Below are 23,181 nucleotides of genomic sequence, written 5' to 3'. Positions count from 1 at the left end.
AGGAGACAAATCATTATATACTGCTAAAAAAAAATCTAAATCTAACCTTTTGGATAATGATGAGAATGCCTGCATGGAAATGCAAGGGAGGAACATCTTCTACTGTAATAATGATTGCATTTATGAAACCTGAATAGATTACTTGACAAGCAATAATATGAAATAAAATTAGTGAACACTTTTTTGACATGATAATAAAATTGTATCAAGTATAATAATTAAGGACCGGAGAGCCTGTTATTATGTACTCTGATGTACACATACAGGCTGATGCATTTCCATTTTAGTAGATTATCTACCACTTATCTTTTCCACTAATAAATTCTACAGTCTTTTAATGATTAGTAAATGACTTTTGCTCAGTGATTATGAGCATTATAAATTACATAGCTGCTTGTTACGCACTAGGTAGGTAACTGAAATCAAAGCAGTGTTAACCTTTTATCATCATAATAATCTTACAAAGCAATACTGTGTATATATTTTGTTACATTTTAAACAAGCAAGCTTTTTACACACTACATAATTTGCACTGTCAAAACCCTCACCCTCTCCTGTCCTCACTGTGACTGTCATTTTTTAGGATTGTGTTTTATGGTCAAACCTGTGAGTGGAGTTTAGGCTTCAATTTCATGAGTGGGCTAGAGAGCAAAGTGACAGAGATATCATGAACTTCCTTTTATTCCTTCATAGGGTTCTCTTGAAATTTTTATCTGTAAAAAGAGTATGACTGTACTGTAGTATGCAGCAACTGTGTTCAATAAAATATATCACTTTAATTTATGCTGTAATTGTGTAGGCAAACATACTGCAATGATCCGTGCCTATATGAGTGCTCTACAACCTTGAACCCTGGGAATGTAACAGTTCATGAAATGAAACCAGTGATGGAGTGGAGCGAAATAAAGACAAAAAGGTATATGTGAAAAAATAGTGAATGTTTATTTACATGGAATAGAATACAAATTAAATCCAAACTCTGTGATGTGTCAGCAACTAAATTACATAATCCTGATGATACACTAAAAAAGACACAAACATAAAAAGTGATATTTATAAAAACAACAAAATCTGTCTTTTTTCTGAGTAAAAATCTAGAAAGAGAAAAATGATTAAAATACTATAGAGAAAAAGAACCAAGCACACATCTCACTAAGACCACATCTCAATAACATTCTAGGGCTTTCTTCTTTACTCAGTTGCCCCCTTGAATTTACTCTACAGGTAGAACAATCTGGCAGAAAAGACTCCTTTTCCTATTTTACCCTGTTTTTCACTGCCATGGGATTATCAAGACCAATCTCCTATGCTGCTTTCATTTCCTCCAATTATAGACTTGTTCTGTGATGCTGGCCACGCACCACTGCCATCTTCTGGAATTCAGTACTTGAATGAGTTACCTAACTCAAGCTTCTCTGGCTTCTTCCCTCTGGTAAACATCCACTATTTATCTTTCCTAGGACCTTAGACTCTTAGTCTTTCCCTCATAAACATTTGCTTATTCACAGAATCCAACTCTGCTCAGGCTGCTGGCCTCACCCATTCAATGGCATGTACCTGTGGCAGTGAGCCATTGCCTTACCAGAGCCTCAACCCAGCACTTCATCCTTTTGTCCCAGGTAAGTGCCTTCCTTTCAACTATTTAAAAAGGAAAAGGCTATAAATAGTTATGGTCTCCTTGAGACACAACCTGTCACACATACACATAATGTGTTTCTCTATTTCTATATTTTATACCTGTTAAGTTAGGTTGTTGGCTTTGTGTTAGTGCCACATACATAGCATCTTTGTTTTTGTTGTATGTCAAAAAGGCCATCTTACAATAGCAGAGGTCAAGCACATGTTTAATCAAAGTCATATTATTCAGAATATAGTATATCTATGTATCTATCTATCTGTATATAGTGCGGTTCCTGAATGCTTTTGGGACCCCTCCCCCACTGGATGACACGCCAAAGCGCGATTTCCACGTCTGTGGAAGACTGCTTGTCCATCACTGAGGCAAAGGCAGGTTCGCAGTGCCGCAGCATAACATTGCGAAAACAACTACGAGCTGATTGCGGTCACGCCATAAGCACCTGTTGCCGATGGGTGATGCAAGAAACATAAATGCAGGGAACAGTATAATTGGACCACTGACCTGGCCCCAACCCTGCCAATTTGCTGTGTCTGTGTATAGCAGAGTGGTAGATCTCGCTACAATAAATAAAATGTGTTTTTCCTGTGGAATAAAGCTGGTTTTGCTGAAGTAAAGAACTGAGACTTAGCCTCGTTTTTGGGGTGCAAGACAGCGACTCATTCGTCTGATCAAGAGTAACTCCGACATCTTTTCGGCCCTGCCTGGCCAGACAGACATTGCGGAACACAAGATCATAACTCCGCCCGGTGTTACGGTATGGGGGCACCAGAGGCAATGAGGAATGTGATACACGAAGAAATACAGCAGATGCTTTAGTTAGGCGTGATTCATCTGAGCAAAAGCAAATGGCAGAGCCCAATTGTACTTGTCTCAAAGCCTGACAGTTCTGTTCAGTTCTGTATTGATTTTAGGCATTTGAATGACAGAGACATAAGAACCAGAGCAGATACACAAACCCATCTTTTTATTACGGTATATATATATATATATATATATATATATGTGAATCAATTAAAGAAAATTAACTAATTAATCGCAGAATTGTATGGAATTAATTGCATTTAATCACATCTAACATTAAAACATGCAATCATAAAATAAATATCTAAATCATAACTAAATATACACTGAATCACAAAATTAATGTAGAATCACCACAAAGGATTTTTTAAAAATTTAGTGGCAAAGCTTAAATTTAAACAATGACCTGAAACCTCACCTTTTAACAAAACACTTCTTGAGCAAGTGCAACCTCAATTTGAATGCATTCCTAAAAGGCAAGTTGAAAAGAAGGCAATAAGAAAATGAGGCCAATGTATTAATTATCAAATAGTTATGTCATGTGAGACACAAATGTGTCAAAGTAAAATTAAACAATTTAAATAACCGTAGACTTTGAATGCACTTCTAAAAACTGACTTAATTGAAATAAGCATCTCTTAAATGGGTATACATTAAAACGTGTTAAAACTCCACAAATGCCATCCTCAATTGTTCATCACCATCAACAACTTTATAATTATACTCTAAACAAGCATTTTTCAACTGGTGTGTAATGAGAACTACCCAGGTGTGTTGTATAGGACCGCCTTTATTGGTGGGCAAAGGGACAAAGCAACTGAGAAATGCATTCCAAGTGCTGTGTCTGTGAACCTCCAAGCTGCTTTTATTTTTGCTGGGCTCTCTCATAGTCCTTTGGATAGTTTAGCAAGTTGTAACAAAGGCGCTATATAGGCGCCCGACCCGACACAGATGGACACAGAGGCACGTATAAACTAATACAGACTTTTATTTTCTTCACCCATGGGCGCACGTCTTCCCTGTGACCCACAGGCAATACACAGTCCAAAAGCACTTGTCACACACACCAACAGTTTCTCCCTTTTACCACCACTCCTCCTCAAGCTTCGTCTCCTTCCTCCCAACTCTGGCTCCTCGAGTGGTAGTGGCTGGCCCTTTTATATATCCCACCCGGAAGCATTCCAGGTGCTTGACCACCTGGTCCTAATTGCCCTTCCGGGTGGGGCTGAAGATACGTCCAGCAGAGCTGCTGACTCCATGCAGCTCCCCCTAGCAGCCATCCGAGCCCCCAACCAGGCTGTGGAGGACTCCATCTCCCATGGAGCCATGCGAGAGGTTGGGGGATCACTGTCCGCCAGGGAGGCTGCCACCAAGTGTCCCGGGGGAGGTATTGAGCTGCCCATGGTTGCTCCCCCGGAACAGATGCGGAAGGGGCGTCCCTGCCGGACATGGGACCCGGCTGTCCGCCACAAAGTGTATAGATTTAATACTATTGAGGTTGGTAGCATCATGGTGTGCCTTGGGATTTTTTGGGTTACCAACAGTGTGCCACCACATTAAATGGTTGGAAAGCACTGCTCTACCTACAGATTTGCTCCTGGCACACTAAAAAAGTTCTCTGTAGCTGCTATCTCACCTAAAAACTGGCACTGTGCATTACTTGGGTGGTTATGTAGAGTTATTTGCCTAAATGAGCAAAGATACTGAAAACTGGAATAATGGGTAGGGATAATCATTATACTTCTGTTTTGTAGAAGTTTGTCATTATATTAGGGTAGTAAGCACTGTGAGCTACCTGGTAGACTTGCAAGTTAAATACAGGGGCACTAGAGGATTATATTGGTTTAATGCCACTTGAAAAAATGTATTTTGCATGTATGTCATGACATTGATTCGATCTTCTTACAGAAACATGACATGAAAAATGAAAAGAGAGAGCATAATTTTTACCTTTACCACTTTTTTGTAGTATTGCTCTAGGACTACCATAAACCCCCCCTTCCTCCCACACCCCTGCACCCATGTCAGTATGTATAAATCAAGGAAATGAAAACCAGTACCACGTACTGACATGTGGCAAGGCATTGTGAAATGTGGAATTTGAAAATTTTAAATAAAATCTTATTTCTCAAAATTTTTAAACGTAGTATTTAAATATGGTATTGGATGTGTATGTAATTCTTTATGTTCACACTTTTTTATATTATTGTTTCGAAAAAAAAAAAAACAAATATATGAAAATGTTGCCTTGACCAAAGCACTGCCTGACATGATTGCCTTGTTGCAGGCCCTGGATGTTACAGTATTTTTAACATGCTAAACATGCACATTAATCGCAAAAAAATTAACGCATTAACTTTCCCAGACCTAACATATATTTGTAGCTATAAATCCACAAAGGGAGAAAATGAATCACATATCTTAAAATAGTTTTTTATTCCTAAACTTTTGACAACCTTCCAGGTGTCATTATCAGAGGAAAATTATTAGACATACAAAAATCAGAGGAAGTATATAGCAAATGAAGAGGTGGTGGGTGTAAGGGGGGGGTGGGGGGGGGGATAATTAATAAGTGGGGTGCAGATGGTGTTGGTCATTAAGTCTTTTTCATTATTTGGATGTTCTTGTTTTTATGCCTGCATATGTAGGGTTCATGTCCATGTACTCTCTTTAGTATTAGCCCTAAATCTTACTTGCACTGTGTACCAGTTATATGTGTGTCCAGTTGAATTGATATGCATGTATATCAGACACCACGGGTCGTTCCTTTTCAGAGCATTGTGATGTCCTTTTATGTGTGTTTTGCGAAGAGTTTTAGATGTTTGTCCCATGTGTACAGCTGGGCATCCATTGCATTGCACACTGTGTACTGCATCCCGTGTCTCTGCTACAGATTTCTTACTTTTGGCATTAAAAAGGACTGTTCACAAAGTTTTTCCTGATTTATGTGTTATTTTGATGCCTGATCTGGAGAGAATGCACACTGTACTTTCAGATACACCGCAGTGATAAGGAAGACTGCGGCAGGTACAATGGGTGATAAGGTTGGAGTCAATAGTTGGCTGAGGTCTGGGACATCTCCTATGTAGGCACTGTTCAATAAATTTCTTAAAAATAGGAAAACCGTAGCACAGACCTTCACACACACACACACACACACACACACACACATATATACATATATACTAGGGGGCTCTGCCCCATCCCTCCGGGTGTGCGCTACGTGCTAGCCATTACGCAGATCTGCCCCTTGCATATGGGGATGTGGATGTACAATTTAAACAAATTGTTATTTTCATGGGAATTGTCACATATGCATTATAGAACTAACTATTTTAAATTACAGCGAGTAATTAACCATAGTAAAAAATAGTAAAACGTAATAAATTGAAAGAAAATTATATTTCATGTTGCGTTAGAGGTATTTGTTGCGTTATACATTTTTGTCCTGTTTGGCTTTAAAATTAACATGCAAATACTTTTTAAACTTACACTTTTACTGTAAAACTTCAGTAAAAACAATTTTCTGAACCTAAAAGAAGTGGTGAGGCGGCCTTCTGCTGTTATGCACCTAAAATCTGGAATAGCTTGCCAATAGGAATTCGCCAGGCTACTACAGTGGAACACTTTAAAAAACTGCTGAAAACACATTACTTTAACATGGCTTTTTCATAGATTCATCTTAGTTTAATCCTGATGCTCTGTATATTCAATTAATTATCATTATCATTCATGGTGGTTCCAAAATCCATACTAACCCCTACTTTCTCTTCCGTTCTTTTTCCGGTGTTCTGTGGTGGCGATCTGCGCCACCACCACCTAATCAAAGCACCATGATGTCCCTACTTTTATGGATTAAAGGCCAGAAGTCCACATGACCGTCAGCATCAAATTCTTCCATGAGAACCCTGAATACAATGAGGACTGATTGAGGTCATTTATGTTAGGTAGAATGCCTAGAGGGGCTGGGTGGTCTCGTGGCCTCAGAACCCCTGTAAATTTTATTATTTTCTCCAGCCGTCTGGAGTTTTTTTTGTTTTTTCTGTCCTCCCTGGCTATCAGACCTTACTTTTTTTTTCTATGTTAATTAGTTTTACCTTATTCTGATTTTTATTTATTTTGTCTTTTTTCTCTTCTTCATCATGTAAAGCACTTTGAGCTACATTGTTTGTATGAAAATGTGCTATATAAATAAATGTTGTTGTTGTTGTTGTTGTCAATATCACATTGAATTTTGATTCTGTGTTTGGACTTACATTGTGACAACACAACGCATAACTGCCCATGAGTGAATATTGTTTCTTTCTTGCTAATAAATAAACAGACTTTTTCGAATGTTTGTCTCTGTGATTTGTTAATTGTCATAGCAAAAGCTATTCTAACTGGAAACTGTAAACATTTTAATATGAACAGCTTATCAAGATCTCCTTTGGTGTCTTAATGTTATCTACATGTCAGAATTGTTCAACCAATTTTGAATACAGCTAATCTTGTCCTATTGGATAGCCCATCACTCAGACATAAATTAGGCAGTAACATTACAATATATCCTTCTTTCAACAATAATTCGGCTGGTGGAAGACCGGACGGTGTTAACGGTTGTAGATATTCTATAGGATATTGTAAGTTGTTGTTTTCATCGCCCCTAACATCACCACCAACTGTTTGAGCATAATCATACACATTTAACCAATTTGCCGTGTAGCTGATTGACACTTTTCAATTTAATTCATTTGATTTCATCGTTTCTCAGTGCAGGATTGACCGTGTACTCATTTCTTCTGTTGATAACCCTTCGGGATGAAATTCTTCAATAAGATTTTGAGATAATAAGTCTTCTTTTATTGGGAACTTAAAGTGAGGAAAACATAAAAATTTATAAGAGATGAGAACGCAGGAACTGAGTCTGACAAAAGTATTCACACGAATGAGAGGTGAGAGGACCATAGTTGAAAATGGTTGAGAGGAGGGCGGAACTTGAAAAAAATCTCTTGGCAAAAGCATTGTCTCACGGGGCTTGAAAAAATCTCTATCTGAATATATATAAAAATATTTGAACTGGCATATATTATATTCAAACCAATGTATTGTGACAGATGTCCAGGGACCTTGCCCCACCAGGATGCCGCGAAAAGGGAAGTACCGGGAGAAGGGCAGTGTTTTCCCTGGAATGGAAGAGGGCAGCCACCCTGGATTGGGTTGGGGCCACGGAACTGGGTAGCTCAACCCTGTGGAGCAACGTGGCCACCACCAGGGGATGCCTGGGCAGCTCTGGAACTGTGGTCCGCAGCACTTCCACCACACCCGTTAAACAATACAACATGTGTGCTTTGAGACATTCTGTGTCTGCCTGTTTGTGTCCGGGTCCGAATATTCCACAGTATATATATCCTGACTGATGTATATATTTGAACTGGTGCATGCTCCCAACCACTCTCTTTCTCTAAGTTAAGACATTAATGTTTGTGAAACTCATGGACTAAAGCTGACTTTTTTCTGAGGCTGAATTCCTTCGAAACACTTTTTGGCACTTTTGTTTTGAGAGGTGGTAGTTTATACTACAATGTACAGAGTCGTGAAGCTGGAATATTCTGATCATTCTTTAACACTGATCACTGAGCAGCATTCAGAAACAATTTTCACGAACAAGATATCATTGGCTGTAAATGGACTGGCTCCTTTAACAAGCCTGTTTCCAGTTTTGCACCCAGTGCTGTTGGAAATAGCCTTAGCTGCTAGCAAATCTTAAATTGTGTTACTGGGTTAGAAAAAATAATTTTACCTTTTCAGAAGTGTTCAAAGCACAGCCATAGATTCGATGTTTAAAGACAATGTTATTCTCTTCAGTTCAGCAGGCTGTGATACCCAATGTATACTGGAATGGTGTGATGCAAGTAAGATTAGTATCAGCATGTCCAAATCTGTGGTCATAAGAACATAAGAAATTTGAGAAGCGAGAGGTGACCATTCAGCCCATCGAGCTTGCTTGTTTAGCTAAGAGCTAAGCTGTTCCAATATTTCATCCAGATTTTTTTAAAGATTATCAAGGTTTTTGCTTTAACTACATGGCTCTGTACTTTGTTCCAGATTCCCACAACTCTTTTTGTAAAGAAGTACTTTCTGTCTTCTGTTTTAAATGCACTTCCCCTTAGTTTCCACTAATGTCCTTGAGTATGTGATTCAATTGGATCTACTTTTTCAATGCCTTTGAAAGTTTTGAAAACATGAATTAGTTACCCACACAGTCTCCTCTTGCATGCTTCTTCCCCAGAAAAGAGAGTCGTAGTTCCTGAAGGTAAGGGGTGAACCCCTACTCAAAGTGGAGTACTTCAAGTCTCTCAGGATCTTGCTTGTGAATGAGCATAGAAGTAATCATAAGACTGGCCAACGTATCAGCGCAATGGCAGCAATTTTTTAGATAGACTCTGTATCAGATTATGATGCTGCATAAGAAAATAAGTCCTCAAATTTTGCTTTCAAACCAGTCTTCACTTATGATCTTTAGCTCTGCTGCTCTGGATGAAAAGGAGCCAATTACACATGTAGTTTGATGCTCCATTGTTCTGCCACAACAATATACAAAACAAAGCCCATTGGTAGAAGATCCAAGGGCAGACCCTGGGGATGCTGGATGGATTATATTTATCAGTTTACCTAGAAGCATCTTCCATTTCCTAGGAGATGTTGTAAATAGTTTTTGAGGGTAGAAAGTTCTATTTAGGCCAGCTCAGCATGTTGCTACTACTGCTGCCCTAAACAGGATGAAAGCAAAGATGATAAAAATATATATTTTCTTTACTGAGTTCTATAGCTTTCTATACTTAGAAATAAAGTTATAAAGTGTTTCATAAAAGAATGAATAGACACAGAAAAACTTTATAATGAGCACCTACTGTTTGACTTGACTTTGGCAAGACAGTTAAGCTAAGTATAAAAATGCCAGTATTACTGTTTTAAAGGATCGGCCAGTCATTGCCTTAATCAGCATGTATGTGTTTTATTCAAAAACATTTCAACATCACAGTCTTAGACATGTAATCAAAACACAATAGTATATTTTACACAGAGTACATTTGATATTTTTTATTCAGTATCATCTGCAGTGATAATATACCAGTCTTTCAACAGATCTCACATTGTTTTTGATATCAGAAGCATAAAGAAAGAAATCATAAGCGGTGACAACAGCTAGTGTCCATCAACCAATAGTGTGGGTATTAAATTCCAAATTTAATAATATGAAATAATATATTACATACAAAGTAATGACATTAACATATACAGTGTGTATAGTCCTTTGAAAACGATCAATTAAGTTAATTCAGTGTTTCATCAGGATTAATACAGTACATGTGTTTCCTGTATAGAAATAAAGATTTAACCCATAAATCACAAAAAGTCACAGTCTAAATTTTCTCATATGTAGGCAGATTCTCTATACTATTAAAGATATTTTTGGTTTAGCCCAGCAATTGTTTACCGTAGTGGCTTGTCAGCATGGTCATGTTGCAGAGTGCCGGGGTTGTGCTAATTTTAGTTCTCGTATCTACTCTGGTGTGTAACTCTACGGAGCTTGATTAAATTATAGTTCATGTTCCCCAATTTCTAGAAAAATGTACCTTTGTGAAAATAGTATACAGTGCCACAGCGGTTGATGGGGCTACTGCTTGTGATGGATGTAAAGACTGGTAAGTGCCTTGTGATTAATGCTGCTCTAGCATTTGATAATAGGATAAGAAAATGGATGAACAGGTGAAAATACCTTTGGACTTTACAAGAAAGAATGATATTCATCCTGAAATTTGTTTAGCAGTGTTAAACACTTTGCACCCATTCGCGTAAGGGCATACTATCCAGAAGTGATCAGGACATGTAAGTAGATAATGCAAAGAGTTAAACAAGCAGGTATAAATGCTGTTTAAGGAACTGATGTCAAACTGGTCATGGCATACATGTTCAATTTCTGTGTTTATTCCAAATTTCATACACAATACTGAACATCTATAGTTAAAACACAAACTTGTTGCAGTTGTTTGTTTCACTAACATGTTTTCCTTATTAGCTACCACTACAGAGTTTGTCCTCATTCCTGGACAATTTATTTAATGATCTATATGCATCATTTTTCACCTTTACAAACTGTTGTCACAATATTTTGGACAATCTTGACCTACCCCCAGTTAAGTAGTGAACAACAGTTTCTTAATTCAACTAAACAACCTTTGTTTTAAAAAGAGCTTTTTTATATAGAGATCACTGTCGCTAGTTACTTTAACTTTTAAAGATCATGGCAAATGATGGCCTAATATTTTTTACAACTGGTGCACTTGCAGATAAAATAATTCACTAGGGGTCATACAATTGTGTGGCTGACCTGACAATAATGGTGCTTAAAAGAAACTGCAAGGCTATAAAATATTGTTTTTAAGTATACTGTATAACATATGGCAAATTAATCAACCAACATATGGGGGAAGATCTTTTATATGAAAGGGCAAAACTTCATCATTCTGTCATTACAAAGTAAAGAAATAATATCACATGAAGGGTATTTATTTGTCAGAAACATCCTTCTTAAAAAAAGCAATGGCTACAGTTTCACTTATTATAATGTTTTCCTAAATTATCTCTTTCTCCATGTCAAGGAGATTGTTGTAAAGGAATTTTAGGACAAAATTAGCAATGCACAAACTGAGCTGAGGGGGTTACACAAGATGCAGAACAGCTGAGTTGTACTGCTTTATAATACACTCTCCTGTTTCGAAACGTTTGTTGTGAGAAGTTAAGCAAAAATGACACCTTTTATTGGCTAACTAAAAAGATTCCAATATGCAAGCTTTTGCTTAACTTGTCACTACATCCATAATGGCTAACATGGTACAACACCCTAGTGCTACAGAAACCTTTGTTTAAAAGAAACACACAATTAAAATGAAATTGATGATGTGAGATGTTATGCCTGCGGTGGGTTGGTGCCCTGCCCAGGATTGGTTCCTGCCTTGCACCCTGTGTTGGCTGGGATTGGCTCCAGCAGACCCCCGCGACCCTGTGTTCGGATTCAGCGGGTTGGATAATGGATGGATGGATGGAGATGTTATGCAAATAGGAAAGTAGAGTGGAACAATTTTGAGTAATCAAAAATTAGCACACAAAATTCAATCTGCTTGAATCAAAATGTGATTATGACATCAATTACATTTTATTAAGAGATCCTGTCCTCTGTTGTTTAGTTATGAAATGAGCATGTTTATTTGTGCACATCTTGCGTGGTTACTTTACCTTTGAAGCATTGTATTATTTTTTTTCTTTCATCACTTTGTGAAAAACTACTCTCTATCTTTTGTTTGATGCTGCCAGAATAGGCTTCAGCTCAGTTTCACAATTGGATTAAGAAAGTTCATGGTGAACTGAAAGGTGGCAAATAAACAGCATTATTTGAAGCAGATTAGACTAATAAAGGCCCACTGAGAGCCAGAACCAATTCTTTCATGACTGGGTACAAGACAGGAACCAACACTGCAAGAGGGATCAGCCCCATTACAAGACATATTCATGTACACACTCAGATACCACATCACTCATCCATTGAATATACACATTTTGAGTACTGTATGTGTGGAAATCATTGTACCCCGTAGAAAATCCACAGATGCACAGAAGAATGTATGAAGTCCATACAGATAGTACTTCCAGGGCTCTGGAGGTGCAAGGGAACAGAGCTAACTTGTGTACCACCACTCAGCTCCTAAAAATCCTTACTGTCAAGAAGTCATGAGTAAACAAAAGCCAATGAATTTAGCCTGTACGTGTCCATTCATCTGCATAAAAAGGCACACATTTTAAAGTACCATTTTATGTAATGAGTTTGTCAAAGGTGAATGTGCCTTTTCTATTAAAATATTTGCCCCTACTGCAATGAAAACTACAGATGGCATGCCATTCCATGGTAGGCAACATTTACTCACACAGAGCATAGTTGGAGTTAATAATAAAAGTAACATGCACAGTTAGTTGGATGTGAGTGAAAACAGGATTAAAAGTAAATAAAATCACACAAACTTAAAGAGAACTCCACAGAGCATGAATGAACAGGGAATTAAAGTCTCCGGGCACTAGCCAATGTTCTTCTGCATGTTAATTTTAGAGTATTATAAATACACTAGCCAACCCATGGCGTAGCATACGCCGCATAATTATTTATTGATGGGTGAACACTTCCTGAATGACACAGTTATCCAAATGGGGTGGGTTTGAGGATACGACTGTGAGTGAATGAAAAGATGGAACTCTGGAGAGAGCAACATACAATTGTCCGTGACTGAAAACTGGTTTTGGCAGATACAGGCATATCTTTTTGAAAGTTTGTCTCTGTGCCTTATTAATTGTCATTGCAAGGCCAATCTAACAGGAAATTGTCTGCGTGTAATTGTAGAAGGCAAATTTGTATCTGATGGGGTCAGGGAAATCTGGGGAATAAGGACAGTTTGTGAGGTAGCAGCTCCGATAGTTTTACACTCCAGTACATTGCGGTGAATGCTGGTAACAGTCAGGCGTGCGGGCGTGCGGGCAGGTGGGCAAGCCAACAAAAACACTATGTTCTTAGTATGGTATGAATCAGGTTTTTGTAGACAAAGGTTTTCCCTGTTCCTGCAGGAACCATCTAAGAAGAAGCATGTTTGTCGCGGATGGGAATCGCTGTATGCAGCGTGTAAAACAGTTTGCGAGGGTGGACACGGTCATGCGTATCCCATGACGCGGGAGGAGGGTTAGAGTTGGCGGGCGGGGCTCTGTCATGTGTATCCCATGGTCTTAGAGTTGGTGGGCAGGGCTCTGTGAGTTGGTGGGCGTGGCTCTGTCGTGCTTATCCCATGGTCTCTGTCTTGCGTGCCATGTTCGGCTGCTTAGTGAATTATATATATAGCTGTACATATTTTACTATCTGAACAACACTTGAATCATTAATTGTGTATATTGAAGAATGTAAATTTTATTGTTTGTCCCTTTATTTAAGAACAGCAAATAAAAGATGACATTTGGATTACCACTTTCTAATAAAGTTAGAAGTTCTGTTTGTGCAGTCACAATAATGACTATATGTAAGTTCCATGTTCCACTTGTGCTTATCTTTGGCTGATTCAGAATATGCAGACTTTACTAAAAAACAAGAACGTGGACAGGAAACACATGTATTGGGGTGAATGTGTTATGTCAATATTTAAATGTGAATTTAAATTTCTTGACCATTACCAAGATGAAACTTCAACAAATCATATCTTGCATGGCTAGAGCAGCAAACAATCACTGATTTAATCATTAAATGTTTATTATGGACTATATTTTTGAATAAATGATATTGCATCACTTTAAAACCAAGTCATAAATAGTGTACACACTGTGAATTTTTCAGCTATCCTACACAAAGTACTGTATATTTCGGCATGTTCCTCTCTCTCTGTCTTTTCTGCTGAGCATTTAAAGGGGAGCACTGCAGCACAAACTCAAAGGTGCAATGTGGCAGTGGGGTTTTTCACTAAACAATAGATTGAGATCTGCTCCATCAAATTGGAAAATTTATCAAGCTCCTAGGGTTGTTTCGGAGCACAGAATACAGTAAAAACTGAAAAACTATTTTTCTGAGCATATGCTGTATATAGGTATTAAAAAATATGATTTTAGATGAGTTTGACTTTAACACTTGTTGATTTATGTGATGTGATTTACAAAAGTGTTCCCTTTTCATAATCATTAAATGTAGACAGGTTAATGACAAGTTTTAGTATATACACACACTTTTAATAAAATAAAACTGTTGATAGACAATGCGGGTTTGAGGGATCCCTTAAAATGTAATTATTTCAGATAAGGACCAATAGCTCATCTCATTATAACAAAATTTGTGGTATGACTAGCCAGCTGCATACTTTCAAAATATCCACACGTAATCTTTTAAATGAGCTGCAGCATAATGGGAACGGATTAGCAATAATTTCAGTTTAATGACAGTCATACACTTCACATTTCATACCAAGAATGTAAATGAAAAATCATTATTTTTTTATCCTAATAAAGATAACAAGATATAATTAATGCCAAGAGGTTTATTTAGAAAAACAATATTGGAGGATAAATGATTATATGTTTTTTTATAAGTGCTCCAGCAAACACAAAACAAATGATATGTACCACAGACACAAACGATACAGCCACATATTCACAAAATGTATAATGTCCCTCTCTTTCTCTCCTTCCAGTAGAATAGGCTCAATAGAGTGTACTTCTCTTGAGAATGTAAGGCCTTCTTGGTTTGTTCACATGTAGCTGTCTTTTTAAAATGAATGGTGATTTTCTCTTCAGGTATCCTTCATTCTTGTAAATGGAGTTATCCTCATCCAGGAATTCCTGGGTTTTCTGGATCAACTGCAAATAAAACAGAAGATACTGCCATAATATAATAAACTTTATATACTATACTATGCAAAATCTGTTTTTGGAATGTAAGCATTAACTGAAGACGAAATAAACCAAACTTTTAAAGACAACACATTTAAACATTTAACTAAAAATACTTTTATTGACACAATTCTTCATACATCTTTTATTAAAAGTATGACTTTAAAAGTAGATAAAAGTGGTATATTGGAAATTAGCTTATTTTAATCACTCATCCAGTGATGATACAAGCCAATCACAGATGGGACACCAGTTTTCACGTCATGCTCATGCACATAGGGTAAACATGGTCATTGATCTCATACAGGTCCGATTTAACCGTCACTATCTAATGTAACGCATGTGTATTTGGAATGTGAAAGGAAATAAGAGTACTGTACACAGAGAAATCTCCCACAGACACTGGTACAACATACTTAATAGGCAGCTTTAAAATTCTCACTTGCATATTCTTTTAGCTAAAATATGGACATTTTTCAGCATTGCATATATGCAGAGCCTATCATGGCAACAGACTGCTGCAAGGTAGAGTAAAGAACCCTGAACAGTCTATCAATCCATCGTTGGGAATATCCATATAACACCATGTATAAGTAACGTGCACATCTTTTCAATGTGCAAGAAAACCAGAGAAAGTCCTCAGATACTGGATATGAAGGCAACATGCAAAATTACTACAAACTCTGACCAAACCACTTAGCTAAACTCAACTGTATAGTACAAAACTTAAATCAATATTCTGTTTAATTTGAAAAAAGTCCTTCAGAATTTGTCCTAAAAAGTCATACTTTCATCTTAACAAACCAATTTAAATAAAAACGACCACATCAAGATACTTTTTGACTAGATACATTAAAGAGATTATTTAACTAAGAAATTAATTAATGCAAGGTGTATCTGTTGACAACTAGGCACATTTTTATTCCTTTTATTTCCTTACAGAGTACACGATCACAACAAAACATTATAACCAATAACACTGTTTAGATCAGGGTGTCTAGCTCTGATCCTGGAGGGCAGCAGTGGCTGCAGGTTTCAATTGTATCCATTTTTTTTGTGGCTATTTAACTTTAGACCATTAGAACATTAGAGCAATCCCGACGAGAACAGATCATTCAGCCCAACAAATCTCACCAGTCCTATCAACTTAATTCTTCTAAAATAACATCAAGTCTAGTTTTCAAAGTCAAGATTCAAGATTCAAGAGTATTTATTGTCATTTCATCCATATACAGTAGTACAGAATACAGTGAAACAAAACAACGTTCCTCCATGACTATGGTGCTACATAAAACACAGGACAACAAAGAATCTACGACACATAACATAAAGACACATAATATATAACAAGGTGCATGTGAGTAAAATGTGAAAACATGTGCAACACTGCAGAACAGAACACATATATCAGATATCAGACCGGTCCATGAGTGTTCAGGAGTCTGACTGCTTGGGGGAAGAAACTGTTATACATTCTGGTGGTGAGGGCCCGAATACTTCAGTATCTTTTTCCCAATGGCAGGAGTGTAAGCAGTGAATGTGAAGGGTGTGTCGGATCACTCACAATGCTGGTGGCTTTGCGGATGCAGCATGTGGTGTAAATGTCCATGATAGAGGGAAGAGAGACACTGAGGATCTTTTCAGCTGTCTTCACTATCTGTTGTAGGGCTTTGCGATCCCTGACCGTGCAATTTCCAAACCAGACAGTGATGCAGTTGCTCAGGATACTCTCTATGGTTCCTCTGTAGAATGTTGTTAGAATAGCTGGTGGAAGATGGGCTTTCCTCAGCCTATGCAGGAAGTAGAGCCGCTGCTGGGCTTTCTTGGCTAAAGAGCTGGTGTTGTGGACTAGGTGAGGTTCTCTGCCAGGTGGACACCCAGGAATTTGGTGCTATTGATGACCTCCACAGTTGAGCCATCAATGTTCAGTGGCAGATGGTCACTCTTAGTGTTCCTAAAGTCAACAATCATCTCCTTTGTTTTGTCTACATTCAAAGACAGGTTATTGTCTTTACACCAGTCCGTTAACCGCTACACCTCCTCTCTGTATGCTGACTCATTGTTGTTGCTGATGAGACCCACCACAGTCGTGTCATCTGCGAATTTTAGAATTAGAGCTGTGCGTTGCTGCACAGTCATGAGTCAGCAGTGTGAACAGTAATGGACTGAGCACACAGCCTTGAGGGGCTCCAGTGCTCAGTGTGGTGGTTCTGGAGATGCTGTTTCCAATCCAGACTGACTGAAGTCTCTCAGTCAGGAAGTCCAGAATCCAGATACAGAGGTAGGTGTTCAGTCCCAGCAGGCTCAGCTTTTCTGTCAGCTGCTGAGGTTTGATTGTGTTGAATGCTGAGCTGAAGTCGATAAACAGCATTCGAACGTATGTGTCCTTATTGTCCAGATGAGCGAGAGCCAGATGGAGAGTGGTGGCTATTGCATCATCTTTTGAACTGTACCGGCAGTAAGCAAACTGCAGGGGGTCCAGTGAGGGGGGCAGCAGGATTTTTTGCAAGCTTCTCAAAGCACTTCATGATAATGGGTGTGAGTGCAATGGGACGGTAGTCATTGAGGTTGGACACTTGTGACTTTTTTGACACGGGAACTATGGTAGTATTTTTGAAGTTCTACTGTCTATCGCACTACTTGGTAGCTTATTGTATATGTCTATGATTCTCTGTAAAAAAAAAAAGTCCAAATGCTTGTGCAAACAAGTTTTCAAACAAAGAACTCATTTTAAAATAACAGTCTTGATCCATTGTACTAATTCTCATAATTTTGAACACCTCTTAATCTTCTTTTGCTTAAACTGAAAAGGCTCAGATCGTTTAATCTTTACTCATAATTCATCCCCTGTAGCCCTGGAATTAGCCGAGTCACTCTTCTCTAGACTTTTTCTAGTCCTTTTTGCAGTCTAGAGACCAAAACTGTACACAGCTTTCCAGATGAGTCCTCACCAGTGCATTATAAAGCTTAAGCATAATCTCCTTGGACTTGTACTCTGTACATCGTAACATATAACCAAACAATCTGTTAGCCTTTTTAATGCCTTCTGAACACTGTCTGGCAGTTGATAGTATTGAGTCCATTACGGCTCAAAAGTTGCAAGTTCTTTTAGTTTGATGCCCAACCTCTCACGTGGCATCTTATCAAATTCTTTCTGAAAGTAAAGATAAATAATATGATATGCTCCACCTTGATCATATTCTTTTGTGGCTTCATCATAGAATTCCAGCATGTTGGCAAAACATGACCTCCCTCTTCTGAGCACATCCTGACTGTTTTTTACTGATCAGTCAACATGGGCTCAGAAAATAGAGGTCATGTTTTACCAACATGTTGGAATTTCTTTTGTCTTGAATTTAATTGACTTGCTATTTAAAACTCACACTTTAATTGTTTCTTGTTCCTTATTTAGTTGTCAAATAAAAATGGGACACAATACAAGCCAATACATACGTATCAGCTAATCTGTGTCTATCATACAATTTATGAAAATAAAGAAAATGTGAGGGTCTCAGTAATGTTGATATGCTCAGGTCCACAAAACATTTTGCCATTGCTCTTAGAAAAAAGAAAATCTGCTGTTTAAATGTCTGCTGTGGTACCAACAAGCCATGGAATCAAATAAAGGGTTTGATTAACACATGAATCGGCTCCAAAAAACTAGTTGGAGTGAAATTGGTCGCTGCTTGATGTCATGACTTAGCTGACGATCTGTTGGCTCACTTCACTGTCACATTTCATTTTTGCTTGACAGTCATTTAAGATAAAAAGAGTCAATACAGAGGACTGAGTCTTAAAAGCAAGGCAATTAAAATGAAGGGAAAGAAGTCAATAGCAGAAATTGGTCACTGATTAAAAAAGTGTCAGAAAGGAACATGTGCTGCCATGGTAGCCCTCCTGGATCAGAGACGGACACCCCTGGCTTAGATGGAATGTGATGTAGGAGATTATTTTTGGAGAATTTAGCCAGAAACATGTAGTGTATTATGTATTATAAGATTCAACAATTATTTGAAAATGTTCTGTGAATACAACTATTATTTTGAAATGCTTTGTGTGACATAATATATGTTGTTAAGCTGTTATATGTCCTGTTTAACTCAGTAGTTTGTACAATGAGGTAATCCAATAAAAATAAATTACCTCCTTTGTACCTCTGTTGATACTCTAATAGTATGTATTTTTAAATATTTTGGAGTTTGGGACATAACATAAAGCAACAGATATTATTCATTTGAATGCAAAATTCACATTCAGTGCATCCGGAAAGTATTCACAGCGCATCACTTTTTCCACATTTTGTTATGTTACAGCCTTATTCCAAAAAGGATTAAATTCATTTTTTCCTCAGAATTCTGCACACAACACCCCATAATGACAATGTGAAAAAAGTTTACTTGAGGTTTTTGCATATTTATTAAAAATAAAAAAACTGAGAAATCACATGTACATAAGTATTCACAGCCTTTGCTCAATACTTTGTCGATGCACCTTTGGCAGCAATTACAGCCTCAAGTCTTTTTGAATATGATGCCACAAGCTTGGCACACCTGTCCTTGGCCAGTTTCACCCATTCCTCTTTGCAGCACCTCTCAAGCTCCATCAGGTTGGATGGGAAGCATCGGTAAACAGCCATTTTAAGATCTCTCCAGAGATGTTCAATCGGATTCAAGTCTGGGCTCTGGCTGGGCCACTCAAGGACATTCACAGAGTTGTCCTGAAGCCACTCCTTTGATATCTTGGCTGTGTGCTTAGGGTCGTTGTCCTGCTGAAAGATGAACCGTCGCCCCAGTCTGAGGTCAAGAGCTCTCTGGAACAGGTTTTCATCCAGGATGTCTCTGTACATTGCTGCAGTCATAGTTCCCTTTATCCTGACTAGTCTCCCAGTCCCTGCCGCTGAAAAACATCCCTACAGCATGATGCTGCCACCACCATGCTTCACTGAAGGGATGGTGCCAGGTTTCCTCCAAACGTGACGCTTGGCATTCACACCAAAGAGTTCAATCTTTGTCTCATCAGAGAAGAGAATTTTCTTTCTCATGGTCTGAGAGTTCTTCAGGTGCCTTTTGGCAAACTCCAGGTGGGCTGCCATGTGCCTTTTACTAAGGAGTGGCTTCTGTCTGGCCACTCTACCATACAGGCCTGATTGGTGGATTGCTGCAGAGATGGTTGTCCTTCTGGAAGGTTCTCCTCTCTCCACAGAGGACCTCTGGAGCTCTGACAGAGTGACCATCGGGTTCTTGGACACCTCCCTGACTAAGGCCCTTCTCCCCCGATCGCTCAGTTTAGATGGCCGGCCAGCTCTAGGAAGAGTCCTGGGGCCTCATGTATAACGCCGTGCGTAGAACTCACACTATAACATGGCGTAAGCACAAAAGCGGGATTGTGCGTACGCACAGAAAAATCCAGATGCAGGAATCTGTGCGTACGCATACTTTCACGTTCTTCTACTACATAAATCCCGATTTGCGTGAAAAGTAACGCACGTGCACGCGCCTTCTGTCCCGCCCCAACTCCTCCCAGAATTACGCCTCTTTGAATATGCAAATCAATATAAATAGCCTTCTGTGAAAAGACAATGGGAAAAGCACGGGAGAAAATATAAGAATTTCAGCGAATACCAAGTGGAGGCAAAGGAAAAACGTACTATTTGTTGGTTTAAACAGTGGTATAATCAACAAAAGGAAGCTGATCGAGTGACAGAGTGTCGGAGAAACTCGAAGGCTCAAGTTCACAAAGTCGCACAGTGCCCGAAATAAAAAAGAAATCACATATCAAAGTCGCCGTGAAAAAGCGAGTCGTAGCCCACCGTCTGAGTGTCATATGAAAGCTTATTAGGGTACAGACAAAAAAAAGGCACACAGTGGGGAAAAAAGCACGAAATGTCAACTTTAATCTCGAAATTTCCACTTTAATCAAGTAGTTTATTTTGCCATTAAAGTAGAACATCATAAACTTCATCTTAAAATCGTTTAATTTACTAGTTTCTCAAATCCCATTGTAACTAAAGTGGCATGTTAAATGCTTTGTTCTGTATTTGATCTTCTATGTGCTCTATGTGTATGAATCACTACCTGCTTTTTAAACGGGCTTTCTCTTTCTCCGACAGGACACATAATCCATTACATTCGTGATATTACAGCTCTCTGAATAATTAAAATACTGAGATGTATACGTGATATCTTTTTCATGATGATAGGAATGAAAGCATGTTATTAAACATGGGAACACGGTGGCGCAGTGCTTGTTCATGTCTCACGCAAGAGGCTTGCTGCGCCATGCGCAACCTTCAATTAAATAATTTATCACAGCAGTACTGTCTCTTTCAAACATACTAACCTCCAATTCCTGTCCTTACTTTTCTTTCTCCAAAAACTCAATTGCCACACAATAAGCTATGTAATAGACGTGAAGCCATCTGTAAGCTTAGAACTTCGATTCTTCAAAACTTTTAAGGAACATTGAAATATCTTCGTAGTACGTGTTTAATTATTATATCCGTCTATCTTTCCAGTGTCGCTTCAGCACCAGCAAGAATACAGCGCAAGGCAGGAACAATTACTGAACTAGCTAGCGCTGCGGCACCGTGTCCTCACATGTTTAATTATAAACAATACAGATTATTTAAATGAAGTTAAAGTTTTATCTGTATAATATAATCAACATGTTTTGCTGCATTTCGTCTTAGAAATGAATACCGTCATCACATGTAAATACGCGCTTTATAAAGTGGCGCAGGTTGTGCAATATTATAACTGTAGTGCAAGTTTACAGTGGGGTAATTGTACTTATAAGTCCAAATATTTCTACAAGGAGCACTTGATGGACTGATTTAGTGTGTTTAGAGTTCTTGGGATGAAACTGTGTCTAAACCGCGAAGTCCGTACAGGGACTAAAGCGTTTGCTGTGGCTCAGGCAGCATCTGCTTCATGCTGTGTACCGATAATTCTCTTTCCAATCAGCTGCTGCTGTGATTTCCCACTCAGATACAGTGATATAAATACTCTGAGTGGTGCAGTGAGAGTAATGTGGAAAAAGATGATCTGCTGTGGCAACCCTTAACGGGATCAGCTGAAAGAACATGCAGTGAGAGTTACAACGCTAAAGCAGTTATGGTATTTGGAATACTATGGCTATTCCCTGGACCATTATATTACTACAGGTTAATTACAATCAGATGCATTACACTAATAAACAATATGCAGTTAATTTCAGTGTATTTATAAAGCCGCGCCAGGAATGTGGATTTAAGAATGAAAGGGTGATCACACAGGAACAGTAGCACTGCTTTGACACTGGGTGCCGCCAGTCTGCAAAACCGGGCGGATAAATTGCGTACGCCAAGGAATGAGTTACCGTGGAAATGTGCGTGGCTTTACGCCAAGTTTAGGTTTTATACATCGCGATTTGAGCGTGGAAAGGTTCGTACGCAACATTTCTGTGCGTACGCACCGTTTATACATGAGGCCCCTGGTGTTTTCGAAATTCTTCCACTTACGGATGATGGAGGCCACTGTGGTCATTGGGACCTTCAAAGCAGCAGAAATTTTTCTGTAACCTTCCCCAGATTTGTGCCTCGAGACAATCCTGTCTCGGAGGTCTACAGACAATTCCTTTGACTTCATGCTTGGTTTGTGCTCTGACATGAACTGGCAACTGTGGGACCTTATATAGACAGGTGTGTGCCTTTCTAAATCATGTCCAACCAACTGAATTTACCACAGGTGGACTCCAATTAAGCTGCAGAAACATCTCAAGGATGATCAGGGGAAACAGGATGCACCTGAGCTCAATTTCGAGCTTCATGGCAAAGGCTGTGAATACTTATGTACATGTGCTTTCTCAATTTTTTTATTTTTAATAAATTAGCAAAAATCTCAAGTAAACATTTTTCACATTGTCATTATGGGGTGTTGTGTGTAGAATTCTGAGGAAAACAAATGAATTTAATCCAGTTTGGAATAAGGCTGTAACATAACAAAATGTGGAAAAAGTGATGTGCTGTGAATACTTTCCAGATGCACTGTATGTTACAAAATTATAACTGCGAATTAAAATTAAATTCAGAAAGAATGCTATTCTCTAAAACTTTGCCACTACCAAATACAATTCATGATTTTAAAGAATGCATTTCAGAACCCACTGCATCAGTAAATACTAATATACTATATAGTAACTGGCCAAAATTTGAATACATACTAGATATGGGCAGTGTTAACTAGCGGTATACATAAAGAAAATGTGCAACTTGCATCACTGACCACATGGCCTGAGTTAATTGATGCACTGTT

At 38.4% G+C, this 23,181-nt stretch overlaps 1 protein-coding gene across 1 annotated transcript in view; it reads right to left on the bottom strand.

The window, feature by feature from the left end:
- Positions 1 to 9,416: 9,416 nt before the first annotated feature.
- Positions 9,417 to 23,181, bottom strand: part of nts (neurotensin) — an 81,310-nt gene continuing 67,545 nt past the window's right edge. The window contains exon 4 of the mRNA XM_028795190.2: positions 9,417 to 14,857. Within this exon, the coding sequence (XP_028651023.1) occupies positions 14,702 to 14,857 (156 nt within the window). The 3' untranslated portion in view covers positions 9,417 to 14,701. The remainder of the gene's footprint in view (positions 14,858 to 23,181) is intronic.

This window comes from Erpetoichthys calabaricus, chromosome 1, assembly GCF_900747795.2.
Source record: "Erpetoichthys calabaricus chromosome 1, fErpCal1.3, whole genome shotgun sequence".
NCBI classification, from domain to species: domain Eukaryota; kingdom Metazoa; phylum Chordata; class Cladistia; order Polypteriformes; family Polypteridae; genus Erpetoichthys; species Erpetoichthys calabaricus.
The sequence above is the reverse complement of the archived record's forward strand: the minus strand, read 5'-3'. Positions and strand labels throughout refer to the sequence as shown.